Genomic DNA, 23,830 nt, shown 5'->3' with positions numbered 1-23,830 from the left:
TTGGTCATCTCCGCTGTGTCCATTCTTGTCGATTGTATGCTTTCTTTTACGTATAGGGCTATTCCTCCTCCTTTCTGTCCTGACCTGTCCTGGCGATAGAGCTTGTATCCCGGCAGTGCAGTATCCCATCTGTTTTCCTCATTCCACCACGTTTCAGAGATTCCAATGATGTCTATGTCCTCTGCATTGGTCATGGCTTCTAGTTCCTCCATTTTGTTTCTTAGGCTCCTTGCATTAGCATATATGCAATTTAGATCCTGGCATTTCGTCCTTCTCATTTCCTTTCCCTGTGCTTCGGTCTTTGGTGTCTTCTCTTTTGCTACAATCTTTCTAACCTCCACTTCTGGGTTAGTCGACTCCTGTAATTTGTCTCTTGTTTCTTCCCAGCCTTTTTTCCCCTTAGTATCTTCATGGGATACCGTCTTCCGAATCGTCGACGCTAGGTCGACTGTCGGCTTTCCCCTTCCTCTTAGTTTAAAGCCTGTTCTATTCCTCTCTTGACGTTGTTTGCTAGAAGGCTATTAGGTTATCATAAAGTTTTTTTCGTTTGACATCTTTGGATGATGGGTGAGTGAATAGTGAGTGGGATCTTCTGTGTCATGTTAAGGAGGATTGATTTAGTCGGTTATTCCAATAGGTTGGGCTTTCTCCGTTGAGAGCCTTGTAAAGTAAGCAGTAGAATTTGAAGTGCACTCTCGCTTCTATTGGAAGCGAGTCATGGTATGCCTCTGTGATATGGTCATATTTTTTTAGGAAATAGACAAGTCTCAGGGCTGTATTCTGTATTGTCTGCAATTGCTTTATCATAGTCGCAGGACAAGGTAGGTATAGTATGTTGCATTAGTCCATCATCCCAAGGATAAGAGATTGTACCAATAGTAGAAAATGCTTCTTTTCGAAGAATGTTCGGATTTTTCTTAGATTTCTCATGGTCATCCACACTCAGGGGAAATCAAGATCAATTGCCTACTTCAAAAGGCTCAATAATAAATTAAAAAAACAGAATTGAAGTAGCATATAAATATTCACATTCAATTTAACTTCTTGTCACCACTTGTATCAACCACTCAAAACAGTACTGGTTTTCGTTGGGGCAGCTCCCGGTAGCAATGGAGCTGCCCTGAAGAGAAAGTTTGAAAAATCGGAGCCTCAGGGGGCGTTGGGAGGCGGAGCTGGTCTCCCACGCTGGCCCGATGTCCTTCCCCTGCAGGGGGAGGGCTGGTTTTCGTTGGGGCAGCTCCTGGTAGCAATGGAGCTGCCCTGAAGAGAAAGTTTGAAAAATTGGAGTATATGAGTCTTGCATTTAAGCAGGACAGTGATTGTGTATGCTAACTTCCCTACAGGCAAGCCTGAGATAAGTTTACAGTGTCCAGGCCTCTGAGCACTTTTCTGTGCCTAGGAAAATAATTGAGTTTCCAGGAAAGGCATGCTAAAGTGGAAACTGTGTGCTTTGCTACTCAAACTGCTGGGAGGTTTTTGTTTCTCTCTTGTCTGTTCTTATTCAGTAACAGACCAAGTTTAAGCAATGGGGGGTTTTTTTTTTGTTTGATATGAACTGTGAGTAAATCATGCAAGGATAGAATATAACTGCTCTGGTGAAGAGGACTGAGTTAACTTACCTTGATAAAGCCCAGAAGCAGGGGACTGCACTTAGTCTAGTGCTGATGAACTGGAACACCCTGTTTGTGATGTTTTGGGATCTTTTTTTTATATGAATTCATGGAATGTATGTTTTTCCTGCAACTGCAAGGGTGAAGCTTGTATTTTGATTTATTGTGCCAGTGGCCAGAATAAAGTGATTATTTTGCCATTTCTGACTAGAACTCATTACCTGCATGCCCTATTAGGCAGTTACCTTGCCAGAATAAAGTCCTGAAGGGTTCCTTAGTAGTAAGGGACACGCTGGGTCAGAGGTTTTGTCACATCCCCGTGAACTCGCTACGTATTTCAGGGGTGCGGGTGTGACAATAAGCAGAGATGGAAAAACTGGTAGAAGTAGAGGCTCCCTGCTGCTGAGTTGAAGTAGAAGGGGGAACCAAGGTTGACTGGGCCACCGAGGAGCTATCAGAATCATGGTGGCATGTTCTTGTTTGAGTTTGACGAGGGTCTTGAGGATGAGAGGAAATGGAGGAAATGCATACAGAAACTGGTTCATCCATTCCAGAAGAAAGGCATCTGACTCCAGGCGGGGAGGGGAGCAAAACTGGGGCAGTTTGTGGTTGTGGGGAGACACAAAGAGATCTATTTGAGGAGTCCCCCACTGAGAAAAAATAATACATTTTTGTAATATACTTGCTCTGACTTAGTATAAGTTTACTCAATTTCCATGAAACAAATCATAACATCCATCTCTTGATCAATTTTAGCTAATATTTTTTGATAAATCAATATATTCTATCATTAAAAATCTAATGGGAGCCCTTAAATGAAATATAAGCACATTTAAAATCATTCAATAAATATTTCATATACTCCAATTAATGTATGTAAACAGAAATAAATATATATTAAATTCTATCATTTTGGTAAGTACCTTCAGGATTTCATTTACAATTTATGCGACTTTTATACCTTCCTCACTTCAAATTCTCGTTCAAACTATTTGTATTTAGCTAAACTACAGAATAAATCTATATTAGTATTATACTTTGACTGAAAGAGAATCTAATATTAGCAATCACCATATGGGATAGTGGCAATATACTCCGCAACAAGCCTCTTTCCTCTCATAATATTGTGCCACAACTCAAAAACAACCTGTTGATATCCGTTCTGTGTTTGCTTGGATTCCAACCACACAGTTGTCTTTTTCGGGTAATATGAGTTCTCCTATGCCTGATCAAGGTCCAGATCCCAGAAAACGGATATCATTGGCTATCTTCATCAGGCTGCATGTCACCGTGTTCACGGTACCACTTAACTCAACTAAAGCATCATGAGCAGCCAGAGCTTCAAGTTTATTTGGTGCAGTAACAAATGGCAATCCTGTGAGCTCTGCTACTTTAGCTGCAACTTTCTCTGCAAGTCCATTTCTTGTTTTCAATCCAGATCCAACTGCCATGTCACCAGCTGCTAGCGCATAGACTCAAGGTAGAGTTGCTTTAATTCTGGCTATGCTATATTTCACTTGCCGTACATAAGCACTAAACTCCTGGCCGAGTGTAAATGGAACAGCATCCCGAGTATAAGTTTGACCAATTTTAATAATGACAGCAAACTTCTTTGATTTGGCAGTCTGGGCATCGTGAATTTTCTGCAATCCAGGTAGAAGGACTTCATGGACTTTTTATGCAGCTGCGATATGCATTGCCGTGAAAAAAGTATCATTTGAGCTCTGACTCTTATTGACATGGTCGTTAGGATGTTTTGGATCTTTGCCTCTATCTCTTATTGCAGACTGAATTGTAGTCAAATCTATTTATTTAAAAACTCTGAATTTTTAAGTTCTTTCATAAAGATCCATTATTGAACTAATAGTTAGTCGAATCATACAGCATATAATCCATCAGTCAGGTATGCAAACATTTGAAGTGTACAAACGCATTTTCTTGGAAATGGAAGCTTTCAACTTTTCAGTGTCATCAGAAACATTGTTACCATCTCTACAAACTCCAATGACACTTTTAAGTTGTTAAAATCCTGCCTTTCCACTTTCATTATGAATAGTATGGGATTAAGCATAGTAACTTTCACCTACATTATTACCATAATTCATAATGTCTCTATGTGAACGAAGTGAGCAGAAAGGTGATTTCCTTGTAGTAATCCCAGCAGCTACCAACATTTCCTTTGTGTAATAAAGCTTCTTTAACACCATATTACTAGAACTTAATGTTTATTTATAGATCTATGAAACAGATGTATTTTTATTAAAGATACTTCTTTACTGACTCTTAACATTGTGATACGAGACAGAGTCTAAGAAAAGCATTCTAATTCTCACTGTAGAAACAGTTGAATCATAGAATTTAAATTGAATCAATAAAAATTCTTTTCCGTTATTCCCCTTAGGCTTTTATGGAGGCAATGATTCTATGTTTGATTTGTAGATTATAGCATTCTGTAGGTCCTTACTTTTCAAGATTCCCTAATAGAGAATCAAAACAAACAAATTCAAAAGGAAAAAACAAAAACATATAATTCAACATAATTAAATCTTTCTTTAACATCCAATGGAGGATTTATGTTGACATTGGCTGCTCCTGTTGATGTATAAAATCTTGTAGCTTTCCTGATTCATCAAAAGTAATTGTCTTATTTTCAAAAGTAATCTTCATAAGTGCAGGGTATAATAACCCGTATTTAGCCCCCATAACTCTTAACTTGCCGTGTTTCTAGTGAAGTCAGGAACTATATGTATACAAGCATCCTGACATTTCAAATTTTTATTTTGTTTTGTTAACTGGAATATCTCAATAACCTGCTGATGTCTTAGCAACTTAAATATTAATGGACAAGGATCCGTTTGCTTATCGGATCTCCTTACAGAGATCCTGTGTGCCCTCTCGATTTCTAGAAGAAATTTTGTTTTTATAGGCAGTATTTTGGGTAAAAAGTTCTCTAGGAAGGAAATAGCATTACCTTTCTCCACCCCTTCTGGTAGACCCAGGATCCTTAAATTGCTCCTCCTCTCATGGTTTGAACAATCCTCCAGCTCACGAGTAAGTAATTCAATTTTCCTCCGATCCAAAGAACTTATCATTCATGTGTCTGAAGTAAAATCTTTTATTAAACTGCGCTAGAAGTTTGTAGCGCAGAGAGCCATGCTGAATGGCCCATGCTGCTCCCAATGCTCATAGGAACTCTATGTATGTCAGGAGCAGCGCGGGCCATTCAGCGCGGCCACCACGCTAAAAACTGCTAGAGCAGTTTAATAAAAGAGGGCGTAAGTCTCTGTCATGCTCCAAGGCAAACGTCACTAAGAGAGTAATCCTTTCCGTGACTACTTCCAGAGAATTCTCCAAAAAATCTGTGAAATTCATTCCTCCCTTCATCATTTGACATTTTTCTCCTTATTCCCATAACCAAAAATCAATCAGACTTACCCAACAAAATCTCACACAATATAGAAAAAATCCAAAATTTTATTTTGGAGTAATTCTGCTCTTGTTTCATCCATTCTTTTTTCAATATTATTTGTTTTGATTTCTATCTGTTCTATTCTCTTATTAAGGTTAGAAACGTCATCTGTGAGATCGTTCACTTTCTTAGCAATGTCTGAGACAATCTCCTTTATTTCTCTCAGTTCCTTCATAACTTCACTGTCGCCGTTTTTTGATGATGACTTCAAAGGGGTTTCTGGCTCTGGCTTTGCTCTTTTTATACTTCCAGAGGCTGCAAATGCGGAATCGTTCTTATTTTGCTTTCCCGAAGCCATTCTGAGCCATTTGTCAGAACGGAACTCACTCGCTACCCGACCTTTTTCATGCGCGACCAAGCCACGCTCCCCCCCGAGATGTAGAATCTTTGATGAGCCAGTCGTCCAGATATGGGAAAACCTGAAGACCATGGCTGTGCAGAGCTGCTGCTGTTACTACCAGGCACTTGGTGAAGACTCTGGGAGATGATGCCAGGCTGAAGGGTAGCACTCTGTATTGAAAATGATGATTTCCCACCTGAAATCTGAGAAATTTGCGGAAGGCTGGATGAATGGGAATGGGGTCAGTAACCTGGAGAGAGACCTGGGAGTGATGGTAGACGCAACACTGAAGGCATCGGCGCAATGCGCCACGGCCTCAAGGAAAGCAAACAGAATGTTGGGTATCATTAAGAAGGGTATTACGACCAGGACGAAGGAAGTCATCATGCCGCTGTATCGTGCAATGGTGCGGCCGCATCTGGAGTACTGTATCCAGTACTGGTCACCGTACCTCAAGAAAGACATGGCGGTACTTGAGGGAGTACAAAGAAGAGCAACTAAACTGATAAAGGGAATGGAAAATCTCCCATATACCGACAGATTGAAGCAGTTGGGACTTTTCTCCCTGGAAAAGTGGAGACTTAGAGGAGACATGATAGAAACCTTCAAGATCCTGAAGGGCATAGAAAAAGTAGACAGGGACAGATTTTTCAAATTAAGGGGCACCACAAGTACAAGGGGGCACTCGGAGAAATTGAAAGGGGACAGGTTTAGAACAAACGCTAGGAAGTTCTTTTTCACTCAGAGGGTGGTGGATACATGGAACGCGCTTCCAGAGGCTGTTATAGACAAGAAAACATTAAATGGTTTCAAAGAAGGTTTGGATAGATTCCTAGAAGAAAAAGGGATTGAGGGGTATAGATAGGTATAGACCATTACTCAGGCAATGGGCCTGATGGGCCGCGCGGGAGCGGACCGCTGGGCAGGATGGACCTATGGTCTGCCTCAGCGGAGGCAACTTCTTATGTTCTTATGTGAGTGGAAGCCTATTTGAGATCCAGAGAGCATAACCAATCATTGTGATCCAGAAGGGGATACAAGGATGCTAGAGACAGCATCTAAAATTTTTCTTTGACAAGGTCCAATATAGGTTGTAGATCTCCCATCTTCTTTGGGACAAGGAAGTACCGGGAGTAAAACCCCATGCTCTGCTGTTCCAGAGGAACTTCCTCGATGGCATGGAGATGAAGCAGAGCTTGAGCTTCCTGAAGAAGGGTGAGCTGCAACAAATTGGAAGGGCCCTCTCTTGGAGGGAGATCTGGTGGAACCTGATGGAATTGAAGAGAGTAACCCCCCTGATGATGGTGAGGACCCAGAGGTTGGATGTAATCAGTTCCCATCATTGATAAAAATGATGGAGACGACTTCTGATGGGAAGAGGGGAAGACAGAGGCAGAAAGATTGATGTTATGCTCTGTGTTAGATGGTCAAAAAGGCTGAGTGGACTGAGGTTTACACTGCCATTGTTGTTGCTGCTGCTATTTCTTAGGAGGCGGTCTGGAATAAGGTGCTGACTTCTGAGGATAACGCCTCTGATAAGATGGAGGAGGCCTATAACTCTTAGCAGTGGAAGGCTTCGGTTTCGGCCTTACTATAGAGGCAAACGATTTCTCATACTCAGACAAGCGCTTTGTGGCTAAATCAATGGAGTCATCAAACAGCTCAGTTTCCTGACATGGAATGTTGGCTAGTCGATCGTGCAGGTTTGGATCCATGTCCACAGTTCATAACCAGGCTAGACAATGCATGGCTACTGAGAATGTAGTGACCCTGGAGGACATTTCAAAGCATCATATGCAGCTTGAACCATATGCATGCGAAGTTGACCTAGAGTAGAATGCATATGCTGGAACTCTGATAACCGATGTTTTGGGATATACTTGAAAAAAGCAGGCATAGCGTTGACCCAAAGCTTGAGATGATGTGAAGACAAAATTATAGTTTAAAATCCTATTTGTCATCATAGAATTTTGATACAGCCAATGGCCAAACTTGTCCATGGTTCTTCCCTCTCGGCCAGGAGGAACTGTGACATAAGCTTTGGCAGGATTGGTTCTTTTTAAAGAAGACTCAATGAGAAGAGAAGAGTTGAGACTTCTCAAATCCCTTACAATGAACCATCTTATATCTAGATTCCAACTTTGCTAGCACAGCAGGAATGGAGTATGGTGTATCTAGATTCCTCATGAAAGTTTGAAAAAGGATACCATTCATGGGTAATTTGAGATAATCCCTCGGAGGATTAGGCATACCCAGTTCTTCCAAATACTCCTTAGAGTATTTTGAATCAGACTCCAAATCAATGTTGAGATCTGAAGAGGTATGACATCGTTGAGGAGAAGGTGTATGAGAGCCCCTCAAGGTAACTTTTACTGCAGAGAAAGAAGGTGAAGCCTCTCTGGAATATTGATACCACAGATCTGAATCCATAGGCAAAGATGCAGATGAATGACCACTTCTGGAATGAATAGGAGAAGCAGAACGTTTTCATTTTAAAAAACCAGCTGATGAAGAAAACCTCGCAGGAGAGGAACTCGACTGGCGAGAATGCTGTGGCTCTACAATAGATTTCCTCGACAAAGGAGTTAGTGGTCTTGAAGTCTCGATAAATGAGGTCTGTCACGAGAAGAAGACCTGGGCCTCGATGAATGTCTTGACAAATGATGTGAAGAGGAACTGTGCCTCGAATCACGAGGCAGTGATCGAGTCGAATCTATCCTCAATGAAGAATGTCGAGGAGTTCTTGCCCTGTGTCTCGAAGAAGGCAATGGCTTATGTTGAGCGGTAGGGCTGGAAGTTGGAGATCGAAGTTGACACACTTGTAAGGATTCAGCTCCTTGTATAGAGTGTTCAGACTTATCTCGAGGTACTCTCAAGGACTCAACTCCTTGTATACAGTGTGCAGATTGATCTTGAGGCATTCTCAAGGACTCAACTTCTTGAATAGAGTGTTCAGGCTAGATTCGAGGCACTCTTAAGGACTCAACTCCTTGTAATAGTGCTGAGTGCTCAGGCTGGACTGCAAAGAGCAGGGTCGAGGTAGGAGTCAATTTGGCAAACATGTTACCAAACTCCTGATGCAGAATAGTTTCCAACATATTCTGCAAAGCAGGCACCGAGACCACTTGATCTGGTACAATTGGTGTGGCCATAGACTCCAAGGAAGACGACCTCGAAGACGAGTGCTTCCTCAATTGGAGACACGCTTCCTGGGAAGCTTCAAAGGAAAGGTGACCACTGAGGCTGCCGTTGGAGTGGCCTGTGACTCCTGAGTGGCTAGCTTCGATAGCTTACCTGAAGGAGACACTGAGAGCGGCCTTTCCGGGGACGATTTTGCTGATTTCCTCGAGGATGAAGACTTCCCCATTGAGGGAGTCTTTAGCGAGGCCGAGGCTTTGAAACCCATAGATGACTGGTCCAGTTGAGATCAAGATCGAGGCTGAGGTCAAGGTCGAGGTTGGAGTCGAGGTTTTTGAAGGACGATACATGGCCCCCAAAATTTTTTCAATCTGCACTCAACAACATTTAAGGGTTCGATTTTGAAGTGTAGCACAGCGAACACACGACTCCAGATGATGGTCAGGTCCTAAACACTGAATACACCACTTTTGTGGGTCAGTGATAGAGATTGCACGTTGACACCGGCTACACTTCTTGAACCCTGTAACCGGCCAGGATGGAAAATGGCCGCTGCTACATTGAAGCCCACAGGCTGAAGCTGCGGAATAGGCCTCGCCGTGACATGGCCAAAGAAAAATTGAAAACTGACTTTTTTTTTAAACATGTGTACCGCAGCAACTTGTGGAGAAAAAAGAAACAAACATGAGCTGCAGCGATGAGAAGGCACAAACTAATTCTCGCGCAGAGCATCAAATCAAGGGCTTCTCAGCTCCGCAGAAAACTTAGAACTGAGGAGCACTAAGGAGACGCGCGCCCTATGTCAGGTGGGAAGGCACTTGTGCATGCGCGGTGCGGCAGTCGCAAACTTTCCAAAAGTTCTTCAAGCAAGTCTGCTTGTGAAGCTGTCCGCATTGGGGCTCCATGGTTGACGTCACCCATATGTTGAGAATATGCTGCCTGCCTGTTTGTCCTGGGATAAAGTCATAAATCTATTTTAAAAATACCACTTCACAGAACTTCATCTAGGATATGCGTTGGGTATTAGGTCTAGTGTAGCTTCATGAAAATGGAATGACATGCATTTGTGATGTGGAATTTGTGCGCTTTGAAATGATGTCATCACTAGGTACTGAAGAATTAAAGAGATATGTAGAGTGACTGTTTTCAGTGCACATTTTACATTTAAAATATCTTATGAATCACATCTGCACCATATTAGAAGTTCACCAAGAAGAATCACTTTTAATCCACTCCCTAAAAATTAAAGAATATGTACTTTTATACGTACACATAAATTCATAGGACCCCTGAAGACAATTTGGTTGAAACACAGACCATGTTGGGTCCTCTTTATTACTTGAAGTTGTGGATTATCTTGTTGAAATAATACAGTCTGTATCAGGAACATCAGCTTCCACAACATCTTTTGTTTTGGACTTTCATCTTTCTGTGAATTTGTCGGGTCAATTTTTTGGTTGAAGCTTTTCCATGGTCCTCAACATTAATGATTGAGCTCAGCATCTGCATACCCAAATGCATACACAGATGGTTCCTCCTCCTGTTCCCCACCCCCAAGGAAGAAGCTGTATCTTCATCCAATCCCTGCAGGCCCATGGAAGAAAACTGGAGATGCAGGCTGCAGCCATAAAGTACATAATAGCTCAGCTCTTACAAAAGGTAGGAGAGAGACTACAGAGGCTGAGCTGTCCAGGCAATAAAGAGGAAAATAATTTTTAGCTGTTGTTCAGTCACCTGAATATGCCAGCTGAATGTGCATTTTTTATATATTTCTATTTTGCACAGTCCAGGAGGAAATACAGACAAAGGCCAGTAACTTTGAGTTTCCAATTCAGTTTTTTTCTGCATGTTTCTATTTCTAATATGTGGTTATTTATACTTTTGATAAGGCAATTTGTCCGTTTTTTGGAAAGCCCTGACAAGCTCCAGCTGCATCTGAGCACGCACGGATGACTTCATACACATCTGCACATGCTCCAAGTCCTCTAGATGTGGCCGGAGCTTGTTGGGGAAGAAGAAAGGAGGCTTTGTGGGGGCAGAGCTGGTGGCAGAATGGGGTGGGGCCAGAAAAAGAACAGGGTGGAGCCAGAGGCAGAACAGGGAGGGGCCATGTGTCTGGGGTTTTGCAGCCCAAAATATGGTAACCCTAGATAAGGCTCTATCTATATTTTGCGTATGTGACTAAAGTAAGGTATTTTGCAAGCATGTTTCTATGTAGGGATTTATTCTGTTTGCTCAATAAGAGATGTGTTTTAAGGATTTGTTTAATATTTGCAATGTTGCCTTGATATGGATTCTGTGACTGTTTGTAATGGGTATTGCTATATTGGGGGTATGGCTATAAGTGAGTACCGGATCCTTTTTTCATACATAAAATCTTCAAAAAATCCAGCAGTGTTGATTAAATCATATTAGACTAGCCATTGGGAAATAAGTAAATTAGCATTTTATAATCTGATCTTACAGTAGTTGTCATAAAACTAAACATAATGAATAGTACTTACGTGAAGTTTAGTTTGCATTTTCTGATCAAAGGATACACAATACCATCTACAATAGGGACCATGATGACAATCAAAATAGCATTCACAGTCTGTTGCAAAAAGAAAATCAAGGTCAAAGGTTAAAACTGCTGGACTTCATTATGAAGGTTTTGACATGATTACATTGAATGTTAAATAGAAAGAACAATATAATAAATAGTGCACAGATTATTACCTGCATCTGCTCAGGCTCAATCTGAATAGCTCCCTAAAAGAAGATATACATCACTGGTTAGAAATGACAACAGATTGTACTCAAACATAAGAAAGACAGACAAAATAATTGCAACAGAAAGGCTTTGTAACCTACAAAGTCTCCATTCATTGTGGTGGCTTGCAAAGTCCATCGTGAACCCTTAAGAAAAAAAGATTTAAAAAAACGAATTAAAACCAAACCCAACTTGAAACTTTCAGGTGGAATTCAATCTGATAGAAAGGACAAACAAGTAAAAACTAGGTTTCTATTACTCTGAAACTTGAGTCAAGAGCTGATACTTTGTAGCCGAGACTGCAGCAACCCTACAGATTTTAATTTATAATTCTAATTTGTCTACAAAATAAAATTAATGGAGTTCACTTTCTGATCTCTTTGTATTGATACATAGACTGTATATTATCCTCAGGCCTTACGTTGCACCAGTTGTAAAAGAGAAAGTAAAGGCATCCTATAGAGCAGTGTTCTTCAATCTTTTTATACCTATGGACCAGCGGAAATAAAAATAATTATTTTGTGGATCGGCACCGGTCTGCAGACTGGCGGCTGAAGAACACTAGGCTAAGCTGTGGGCCAAACCCCGCCCATGTCCACCCAATCTCTGCCCTAGACCTCACCCCCATAATAGTACTACTTTTAACACAATTTTTCCATTTATTTTTCATATATTAACAACACATAATGGTTAACCACAAAATTAAACTATACAAAGCACACTGTATGCTTCTCAACATTCATTCCTATGAGACCAAAAATTAAAAGTACTAATATATAAAAACAAACCCTAAGATGCAAGACTCTGCATGCAGTACAACCCCAGAGAAAAAGAAACAAATGCATTTATTCCTGAAAAGTGCAAAATACAGACAGCAGATGTAAATTCTCAGACACAATTCAATCACTAAATTCCAAAAATAAAATCATTCCCCATCATTTCCTATGTTGTTTTTCTTGATAGATTTACAAGTGATGTTTTCAAGAATATGTATGATATTAATTTGTACACTTCTTGAAAGATTAAAAATGAACAAAGATTTATTAAAAAAAAAAAAAAATCATTCCCCCCTACCTTTGTTGTCTCTCTCCCTCCAAGCTGTGCCTTACCTTCTGGCCTTCTCCCCCCCATGGCTGTTTTATGTTATCTTCAGGCCTCCTCCTTATTCCTCACTGCAGCAGTGCTCCAGCTGCAAATTTTGCAAGTGCAGTCTCTTTCTGGAGCTTCAGCTCTTCCAAGTGCTTCAGGAGCCTATCCCTGTGCTTCCTCCACGCCCCTGAGGTAGCCAGCTGCAAAGTTTTATACCTCAAGTGCTACAGTTTTCACATGCTTCCCAACTGCTTTACTGACATTCTCATTTTTGTGCAATACCTCCACCAGTGCTCCCACATGGGGCTAAGTGCATTTTAGGAGTTCCCTCATATAGTCCCCAAGTGTGTGGATGACATTGCTGGTGAAATCGTAGGCATGCTCGTGGGCAGTGGCTCCTCGCTCCTCATCTGGAAGCTTTCCCTCTGACGTTGCTTCCGGTACAGGCACAGGACACCTGTAGGAGCCGCTGCCCGTGGCTTTGTGCACTGTGGCAGTGAGGAAGAAAGCCGGCCTGAAGATGATGCCACATCGATCGCACCGTGGACCAGCGGTTGAAGAACATTGTCTTGGGCCCAATGCACTTGCCGGCCCTATGGACCGGCAGGAAATTTCTGCGGACTGACACCAGTCCGCAGACCGGCATGTGAAGAACACTGCTATAGAAAATCACATCTTTTATCCTAACAGATGCCTTAAATGTAGACCAGCATTTTACAGGCCTGCATTTAAGATATCTGTCTCGTGCCTACGGAGATGCATAGGGACACTTACAGACACCTGAAGTCACTTCTGGTGGAAACCACACCCACACCGGCCTTGGGTGTCAGTAGGCATGCTTGGATAGGCGCAAGTCAGATGCCTATATTGTAGGCATCTTTTACGGCAAGGATAAAAAAAAGTGCATCCCAATTGGCTGGTGAGATGGTGATAGGATGTCTACTACCACCTACAATCAAGACACTGATTGTTGTGGTGCTGAGTACGATTCTATAAAAGTCAGGCACACTATATAGAATCACGTTTAGCGCCACCTAAGCATCATTGAGCATCACTAGGCATCCTAACTTGTAGGTGCACCGTATTTATGCCATGGTTTTCTTGGCCTACATGCATGTGCCTAAGTTAGGCACCTAAGTCAAAAACAGGTGCCTAACTCCAAAACATACCAATTATCCACTCCTGACACCCACTTTTAGGAAGGTGCCTAACTTTAGACAAGGTGCCTAACTTTTATAGAATCGTGTCTACCGAGTTAGGTGCCTATCAATTAATTTCAATTAATGTCAATTATCAGATGTTATGTTCCAATCAATTAAGTTAGACGACAACATCAGCTAGGCATGCCAATGTAGACACCTAACTTTAGGCGGACTTTATAGAATTTGAGGGTATATACATAAATGGAAATCCTGCCTAAACATCACTGCCCAGGATCACCTCCAAACCATTTTAGACAATCTTATGTATTGTGACAGGCAGACCCCTGTCACATTGGAAAGTAGTGCTGTGAGGCCAACACATCTTAAAATAAAGGCTTTGCACTCAGCAGGAAATCAGGTTGGGCAGGCTCCTACACCACAATTTAACCCCTATTCCTCCTTTCCAAGGGCTAAAGTGAAACAAAGAATCAATACAGAAGGGGGAGGAGCTGGATTGGGGAGAGGGCAGTCACTAAAGCTTCTACAGGTGAATAAATTAGCTACAGCTGACCCTAGAAAGGGGAGTCACAGAAGGCAAACACCTCAATCCTCCAGGTCTTCCTATAGCAAGGGGAATAATAACTCTGCAGAAGGCAGGGTAGGACAGGACAAGGAAAGCAGCAGCACACAGGTAGCCATAGAGTAGATATCCCTGAACCTGTGTGGGTAAGAACGGAGATTTTTCCCAGGGGGAAGCTGAAGCATAACCTGACTACACCAGCTGTTTCCAAGAAGGGCATGGAAGGTAAGAAGCCAAGCTGGGGAGTCCATGGTAATGAGTGAATGCGATTACAATCCCAATGAAACAGGAGGGGAAATGAGTAGTGTGTGTGAAGAGGATTTAAGTTTACCTCAGGAGGGAATGGAGTTGTGATCAAAAGTTAAGCAGGAGTAAGGTTATGCCAACTATTGTAAAGTTTAAGTATGGGGCAGTGTAAGCGTGTGCAGTGCATTGCTGACAGGAAAGGCGGGATGGGCAGCAGTACTTTTGAATAAAGCCTTTCCTGACAAAACAGCCACACAGCCCGAGTTACTGCTCACTGGGGGGATTCCAAGAAACAGTTTGGGAGGACCAGAATATCTTTGGTATAAGGGTGGCTTGTTCCTACACAGTCTGTAGAGCAGGGCTGTGAATAATTTGTAATTTATTTCTTATATACCGCTAAACTCCGTTAGGATTCTAAGCGGTTTACAGAAAAATAGACAATAGGGTGCATTAAAATTATAAGTAAAATAGGTACTTAGAAATTCCCTTACTGTCCCGAAGGCTAAAGTACCTGGAAAAATGACAATTAGTAGAGTAATGAAGAAATAAAATAGAGAATAGATGAGAAAAATAAGAAAATAAACATTCTAATAAGACTACAATGATCTAAAGGACTTTGAAGGGTTGAAAAAAGAGGGGAGATAAGAATAGATGCAGAGGGAGAACCGTTGAAGCAATAGAATTCTGGGGAAATTTAAATGAAATTAGAATGATAAAATAAAACAAAATAAGTGGTAAAACAATAAGTGAGATTAAAAAATATATCATAAACTAAAAAGAATTGAAAATAAAATCAAAACAGTCAAAACTGAAGTCCAGCTTGAACAGGCCCCCGAGCCAACCATTGGTCCGATGGCCAGACTGCAGCCCTCCTCCGTTGGCTCTCCCCTGCTGGAATGGGGGAGGAGCGAAGACAGTGTCGGGTGCCCTGCTGGAACGGGCCCCCGAGTTGACCGTTGGACCGATGGCCGGACTGCAGCCCTCCTCCGTCGGCTCTCCCCTGCTGGAATGGAGGAGGAGCGAAGACAATGTCAGGTGCCCCGCTGGAACGGGCCCCCGAGCCGACCGTTGGTCCGATGGCCGGACTGCAGCCCTCCTCCATCAGCTCTCCTGCTGGAATGGGGGAGGAGCGAAGACAATGTCGGGTGCCCCACTGGAACGGGCCCCCGAGCCGACCGTTGGTCCGATGGCCAGACTGCAGCCCTCCTCCGTCGGCTCTCCCCTGCTGGAATGGGGGAGGAGCGAAGACAATGTCGGGTGCCCCACTGGAACGGGCCCCCGAGCCGACCGTTGGTCCGATGGCCAGACTGCAGCCCTCCTCCGTCGGCTCTCTCCTGCTGGAATGGGGGAGGAGCGAAGACAGTGTCGGGTGCCCCGATGGAACGGGCCCCCGAGCCGACCGTTGGTCCGATGGCCGGACTGCAGCCCTCCTCCGTCGGCTCTCCCCTGCTGGAATGGGGGAGGAGCGAAGACAGTGTCGGGTGCCCCGATGGAACGGGCCCCCGAGCCGATCGTTGGTCCGATGGCCGGACTGCAGCCCTCCTCCGTCGGCTCTCCCCTGCTGGAATGGTGTTAGATGGTGTTACAGGGTTTGGTTTTGGTCTTTTACTTTTCCCATCTGTAGCAAATACAGTATCCAATGTAAGTTGTTTTCTTGAAGCCATCTGAAATCACTTTAGTTAAACTGAAGGGATTAAATAGTTATAAAATCTTTAGTGAGAATGTCCAGGGAGAGGAGCTCTGCACTCAAACTGCCATCCTCCTCGCCTCCAAGTTCCGGAATTGAATCCTGAGTAGGGAAATAAAGTGTTTGAAGTAAAAGCTACAAGAAGTTGTTTGAAGAAGAGCTGCAAGAAAATGTTTTGAGTTGGACAAAGAGACAAATTTTCTTTTTGGCCCATGAAGAGAGATTGGCTGGAACTGTGATAAAACTGTAAGAAAAGGGGCAGCCCGCAGTCCAGTGCCTCAGGGGTAGTACCCTAAAAGGGGGAACATTTATAAATTTAGATATACCCATTGGCAGAAGATCCAGGAGTGAGGAATGCCTAACGTGACCATTTAGTTTTTTCATCAAAACGGGGCATCTATTAATTGTCAGTCCCGCCCCCAATCCCGCCCTAGCCCCACCCCCAATTTCTTCCATTCATTTTTCATGTACACATAATATCTTATTAATTCATAATGGTAACCATAAAATTTAAAAAAAACTACAAAGCACACTATACGCAGAGAAAATGTTAATTATCATTTATATTTGGGGGGTTTCAAAGATGTCAAGGCAGATGACTTTAAAATATGCAATGTCACCTCAGTAACTATAGAAAAATAGACAAATATAGTGCAAAATATAGACAGCAGATATAAATTCTCAAAATTGACACATTTTGATCAGTAAATTGAAAATAAAATCATTTTTCCTACCTTTGCTGTCTGGTGATATCATGAGTCTCTGGCTGCGTTTCCTTCTGACTGTGCATCCTTTCTTTCATTCTTTCTGCACTCAGGCACAATAATTGTCCCTTTCTCTTCCCTCCCTCCTTCCTTCCTATGACTTTAGTGCCCCCGGTGCTTCCTTCCTATGTCCTTAGTGCCCCCGAGTGCCTCCTTTCCATGTCCTTAGTGCCCCCAGTGCCTCCTTCCCTTGTCCTTAGTGCCCCTTCCTATGTCCCCCTCACTGCCTTCCAGCCTTTGGTCCACCCCATCCCCCGAAGCTAGCCAGCTTACTTCCCTCCCTCCCTGCTGCGCTAAAGCCAGCCAGCCTGCCTGCCTCCCTCCCTCCAGCGCCGAAGCCTGCTCCCCCCCAGACTGGACCCCACTGCTGCTGCCTACCGCCACTTCAAACACCCCCCCAGTCCGCCGCTGCTGCCGACCGCCGCAACTAAAGCAAAGTATGGTCCAGGCGCCGGCCCACTAACCTTCTTCCCGACATCATTTCTGACGTTGGAGAGGAAGTTCCAGGCCAGCCAGGATTGGCTAACCCGGAACTTTCTCTCCGCTGTCAGAATTGACGGGAAGAAGGTTTGTGGGCCGGCGCTTGGACTTTACTTTGGTTTAGTTGCGGCAGTTGGCAGTGGTGGCGGACCGGGGTGTGTGTGTTTGAAGCGGCAGTAGGCAGCAGCAGCGGGGGCTGGTCTAGGGAGGGCAGGCTTCAGATTTGGCACTGGAGGGAGGGGTAGGAATCGCCTGTCCCTTTGTCCCCACGGACAGCTTTGGGATGCAGCTGGACAGGAAAGGTACTCCAAAGCTCAGTAATTTTAAAGTAGAGAAATTTCCCTAATTTTCCAATATAGATAATGCCTTTTAACGAGGGGAAAGATAATTTAAGCTTTTGGATAGATCTGGTAATATCAGGTCTCACAGAGTTCCAGGATAGAGGAATTAAAGGAGGAAGTGTGCCATGCAAGATCTTAAATGTTAGGTAGACACATTTAAAGTAAATACAGTGAAGTTTTAACAAAAGCGGGGAAACATGATCATATTTGCTTTTTGCAAAGATCAACCTAGCTGCAGTATTCTGGATCTGTTGAAGTCTTTGAAAACTTTTCTTGGCTAGACTTAGATAGACCGAATTACAATAATCCAACCTCGAAAGAATGATTGATTGTCTGAGGACAGCAAAATGCTGGTGGAAGCAGAATCTCAGTTTCCTTAGCATATGGAGACTAAAGAAGCATTTTTTTTTTACCAGAGAATTAAGATGGTCATTGAATGAAAGTGTTGAGTCTATAATGACACCCAACCTTGACTTGTTGAAACTGAACTATGAAATATATTTTGGGAAAGCTGATATCTTTTGTGGTTTTGTACAATAAATACACCAATCCTTTTTCTTCCTAAAGGATGGTGTTAAGCTTTTCTTCTTCCAACCATATTAAAGGCACACATAATTCTTTCTGTGATCTGGGTTGGGTTTCCTCCATTCTGGGGGACCAAATTCGGTCACAGTGTATGCTTGTGGTTTATTCATTTATAATCCGCTTATCTAATCTAGTATTTGTGTGTCTCGCATACCTAAACAGGTTCTAGGTGACTTGAGGAAAGGAATTGGAAAAGGGTTAGGGTGGAGGAGTGGAGGGGAACAGGAAACAAAGCTTAGGTGAATTAAATAAAGTCAGGTGCTTAAGATCTTAGAAGAGTTAACTGTCAAAGAGTGAATAAGCAGAATAGAGAAATAACATATAAAATATATAACATTAAAAAAAAATATATAACATAATGTAAATCCACAATCATTACTATCAAGCTAACAATCACTTTATTTAATTTACTCCTGCCCCTTTTACAAAATCGCACATGAGGTTTTTAGTGCCGGCTGGCGCACTGAATGCTCTGTGGTGCTCCAATGCTCATAGGAACTCTATGACTTTCGGAGCAGTGCAGAGCATTCAGCATGTTGGCTGGCAATAAAAAAAACCTCTTGCGTGGTTTTGTAAAAGGGGGGGGGTTAATTAAAACAATTTCTTATGTACCGCAAATCTACAAATCTAAGTGGTGTACAATATACATATATAAAATATATTAACATTAATACATAACACTTCTCAAAACATTCACAAATTCATATTCAATGTTTTATACCTGATGATTCTAAAACAGTGGTTCTTAACCTGGGTTCGACCGAACCCCAGGGGTTCGGTGAGTCAGTCTCGCGGGTTCGGCGGAGGTCAAAACACACCTCCGACTCATATAGCGCTTCGGTCACGTTCAATCATCTATCAGTTATTCAGTGATTTTGATCAAGACTGATCGTGTACTCGGTTTCTTGATCTATCAATCTGTAACTAACGCCTTATATACATCAATCAATTTCTGATCAAAATTTGTGATTTAACTGATAGATGATTGAATGTGACCGAAGCGCTTATGAGTCGTGATGATACGCCCCCGCTTGTCCATAATTGGCTGCAGGTGATCACGCAACATCGCTTGGCCTATCTGTGCTGCAGGGGATTTGATGCGCACAGTAGTCGAATTATAACTGTTGTGATGGTACGTCGTGTGATACCTATCTTAATATTTTAATTCCTTACTAACTATGTCGAGCAAAATACGAAAGTGGTCGGATGAATATGTACCATATGGATTCACATGTATAAAGGAACGTGATGGGAGTCAGCGTCCTAATTGCATGATTTGCAATGCCAAGTTGAGTAATTCTAGTCTAGCTCCGGCAAAACTAAGAGAACACTTCCTTAAACTGCATGGAGATGGAAAATACAAGAACACAACGCTCGCTGAATTCAAGGTGAAGAGAGCAAGATGCGATGAAAAGGCTACTCTGCCTGTTCTCGGCTTTGTACCCATCAACAAACCGATCCTCACAGCATCGTATGAAGTTGCTTACCTGATCGCAAAGTAGGGTAAACCACACACCATTGGTGAAACACTCATAAAACCAGCTGTGTTGAAGATGGCGAATATCATGCTGGGAAAAGCGACTGAAGTTCAGTTATCTGAAATTCCTCTTTCAAATGACATCATCAGCAACAGAATAGAGGACATGAGCAAAGACATCTTGGCTCAAGTAGTTGCAGATCTGATTTCAAGCCCGGCAAAATTCAGTCTTCAACTCGACGAGACCACAGACGTTTCCAATCTAAGCCAGCTTGCTGTATTCGTGCGCTATATGAAAGACGACGTGATAAAGGAAGATTTTTTATTTTGTAAGCCTCTTACAACAACAACTAAGGCAACTGATGTGAAGAAACTTGTGGATGACTTCTTCAAAGACAACAATCTTTCGTGGGATATGGTTTCTGCAGTTTGTTCGGACGGAGCTCCAGCCATGCTCAGAAGAAAGTCCGGTTTTGGTGCGCTAGTGAATGCCGATGCACCACACATCATTGTTACGCATTGCATTCTGCACAGGCATGCGTTGGCAACAAAAACCTTGCCTCCAAAACTGGCAGAAATTTTAACATTGTTGTGGAATGCGTGAACTATGTGCAAAATAATGCTCTGAAGCACCGCATCTTCAAGGAGCTGTGTAAAGAAATGGGATCTGGAGGGGGCGTGGCTTGGAGCGCGCACGATATGGCAGCTTAACCGCGGCGCTCCTGAGTCCCAGGCAACAACTGAATAAAATAAAACTATTTATTTCACTTGTCCGACTTAAAAATAATAAAAATCAACGGCGGAGATGGCAGCGATAAGGCAAGGAAAAAATGAAAAACCTTGTACATCGGGGGTGTCAGCAAAAAGGTCAAAGGTAACCCCTGTATCGCCGTCCAGCGTACCAATCCCGCTGGAAGCAGATGAAATTAATGAAAAAGCTGACATCATGGCGGAATTATTTAAAATCAAAATAATGTTGACTGATAATGCCAACAAATTATCAGAAGTAAAGGAAGAGTTGATTAACCTGAAACAAGAAATCCAAACTGACAGACTAAGAATGTCTGTGATGGAGGAAAGAATCTGTCAGTTGGAAACTTTCACACAAAAGTGTGAAGAGGAAAAGAAAAATGTAACAGCCTTAAAAAATCAACTAATTGATATGGAGAATCGAGGAAAAAGAAAGAATATTAGAATCCTTGGCTTAGCTGAAAATATTGAAGGAGAAAACCCTATACAGTTCTTGGAAAATCTTTTACCTAAACTGCTGCAGCTGAATTCTAAATGGCCGTTGGAGATAGAACGTGCCCACAGAATCCCCACAAGAAAACCAACAAACCAGACAGCTCCTAGACCTCTGATCTTCAAAGTATTAAGATACCAACAAGCATTTGAGATCTTAAAAGTGGCAAAAGCAAATAAAAACCTAAACTATAAAGGATCTAAACTGATTTTCGTTCCTGACTTTGCTAAAGATACTGCAAATATAAGGAAACAATTCCTTACATTCAGACAACAATTAAAAGAAAAGGGCTACATGTATGGTCTTTACTATCCGTCTACAATGAGAATTTCTACAGGAAATAAATCTATGTATTTTCAAGATCCTGCTAAACTGAAAGAATTTTTGACACAAGAAGAACCAATGTCTACATAATAAACCAGAATAAAGCAAATTTATCTAATGAAAATAGATGGAAATAAAGAAGAAAAAAAGAAGAGGAACTAATGTCTACATATAATCAGAATAAAATGGAAGTTTCATCTGAAGAAAGGATATAGAAAATGCAAGATAAAATAAGAATGACAATTTTTGATTCAAATTTTATTACAATATATTGAATTTTATGATTTAAATTAATTTTTGATTTTATTCCATCCATTTAAAAAAAAAAACAACAAACATTTTATAATTTTTGATTCAATTATTATTAATATATTGGATGTTATGATAAATTTATATTATAATTGAATTGAATACTATTATAGAATTATTGCATATATATTTAATACTGCTATTATTAATTGAAAAAAAAAAAAATTTTAGAATTGATTAAATGAGTGTGGAAATTATTATAACATAGATATTTAATTCCTATACATATTAGGTTATTATAAATGATGATGTTTAAAAATGTTATTATTACAATATGATATATGGAATTAGAGCTATATTTAAAATATATTGAATTTATTGTAGGGATAATATATTATTTTTATCTAAGACTTGAAAATATTAAGATGATTTATCCAATTATAATTTATATGAATTACTACATCTATATTTAATACTGCTAATATTAATTGAAAATTTTTTTTTGGATTTGGTTAAATGAATGGGAAATTATTATAACATAGGTATTAATTATAAAATCTTTTTGATATAAATATTTACCTATACATATTACGATACTATAAATGATGATTTTCAAATATATAAAATGATTTACTAAAATATTTATTATTATATATATTATATATATAGGAATAGATATATCTAATTTATATATATGAAATTAGAACTATATTTGAAATATATTTAATTTATTGAAGGGGTAATATATTATTTATGTCTAAGACTTGAAAAGATTAATATGATTTATCAAATTAAATTTGATATGAACTATAATATACAAGGGGATTTAATGAAGGTTTAAATGAATAATAAGGTGGGTAAAGAAATATGAAATGTATTGAATTAGAGAATATTTTTATGAATGATTAGTTGCCTGGGGGAGGGGATTTAAGTTTTGCATGACCAATGTGTGTTCCAGGTCAAACATTGATAGTGGGAGGGTTGGGAGGGAAAATAGAGGGTGGGAATGGGAATCAATATATATTAATTGTGCTGAGATCTAATCATGTATATTATCATAGAATATTGGTTAAAATTTAATGATAAATAAGATGGATATAAAAATTTATTCTATGAATGTCAATGGTTTAAATCATCCTATTAAGAAAAAGAAAATATTATCGTTCCTTAAAAATCAAAATGTGGATATCTACTTCATACAAGAGACCCATCTTTCTGAAATTGAATCTAAAAAATTATCTGGGGGTTGGATTTCTAAATGTTTATTTGCACCGGCTTTAAAGAAAAAAGCTGGAGTGGCTATTCTGATAAACAAAAAATGCAATGCGAATTTCAAATTAATAAATTATGACCCCTTAGGTAGATGGGTGCATGTCGAAATGGATCTGGGAAATACAACCATGAATTTATTCAATTTATATGCTCCTAATACGAATCAAATGGAGTTTTTCAAACAAATTCAACAATTACTTTTACCACTGGCTACATCTAATTTAATAGTAGCAGGAGATTTCAATGCTGTAATGGATCCAATTTTGGATAAAAAACCAAGTAGAATTATGAAATCATTAGGCTTAGATAATTTGATTCAATCTTGTGATTTAGTAGATATATGGCGTATTCTTCATTTTAATGATCAGGAATTTTCTTTTTGTTCTCAGGTCCACAAATCCTTTTCACGAATTGATTATATATTTGTTTCTAATAACCTAGCGCAGCGTGTGTTCAAAGCAGTTATAGATCCTATTATAATTTCGGATCATGCTGGTGTGTGGATTAATCTTCAAAATTATGATATTGAACATTTAAATTCAATTTGGAGATTTAATAATACTTTTTTAGCGGATTCAAATTTTCTCGAAGAATTTAAATTAAAAATACAAGAATTTTTTCAAATTAATGATTCAGATAATATTAATGCTGAAATTTTATGGGACGCTTTTAAAGCAACAATGAGAGGGAATATTATTTCATATTCAGCATATATTAATAAACAACATAAAAAACAGTTTCTTGAATTAGGAAAACAAATTAAATTATTAGAAAATAAATTAATTGAAAAGTGGGAAAATAAAACATTACAATATTTATTAAAATTAAAAGTTAAATATAATGAGATTTCTTCTCAATTTGTGAGAAAAGATTTATTTAATAGACAAGTTCAATTTTACGGAAATTCAAATAAAGCTGGAAAATTATTAGCAAATTTCCTTAAAGCAAAAAAAAGAAAATCCAAGATTATTGCAATTAAAGATATACAAGGTAATACACACACTAACAATAAAGACATTTTAAGACAGTTTCTTGATTTTTA

The 23,830-nt window shown here is 40.4% G+C and overlaps 1 protein-coding gene across 2 annotated transcripts in view; it reads right to left on the bottom strand.

Annotated features, from left to right (window-relative positions):
* The window catches only part of SLC15A1 (solute carrier family 15 member 1), a 307,479-nt gene that overhangs the window by 122,416 nt on the left and 161,233 nt on the right, over positions 1-23,830 (bottom strand). For both annotated transcript variants that reach the window (XM_033947427.1, XM_033947428.1), the window contains exons 12-14: positions 11,411-11,455; positions 11,276-11,308; positions 11,062-11,150 (exon numbers count right to left, since the gene is read on the bottom strand). In XM_033947427.1, coding sequence (XP_033803318.1) covers positions 11,062-11,150; positions 11,276-11,308; positions 11,411-11,455 — 167 coding nt within the window. The remainder of the gene's footprint in view (positions 1-11,061; positions 11,151-11,275; positions 11,309-11,410; positions 11,456-23,830) is intronic.

This window comes from Geotrypetes seraphini, chromosome 6, assembly GCF_902459505.1.
Source record: "Geotrypetes seraphini chromosome 6, aGeoSer1.1, whole genome shotgun sequence".
In the NCBI taxonomy this organism is placed as follows: Eukaryota; Metazoa; Chordata; class Amphibia; order Gymnophiona; family Dermophiidae; genus Geotrypetes; species Geotrypetes seraphini.
Note: the sequence above shows the minus strand (reverse complement) of the source record. Positions and strands in the feature narration are given on the sequence as shown.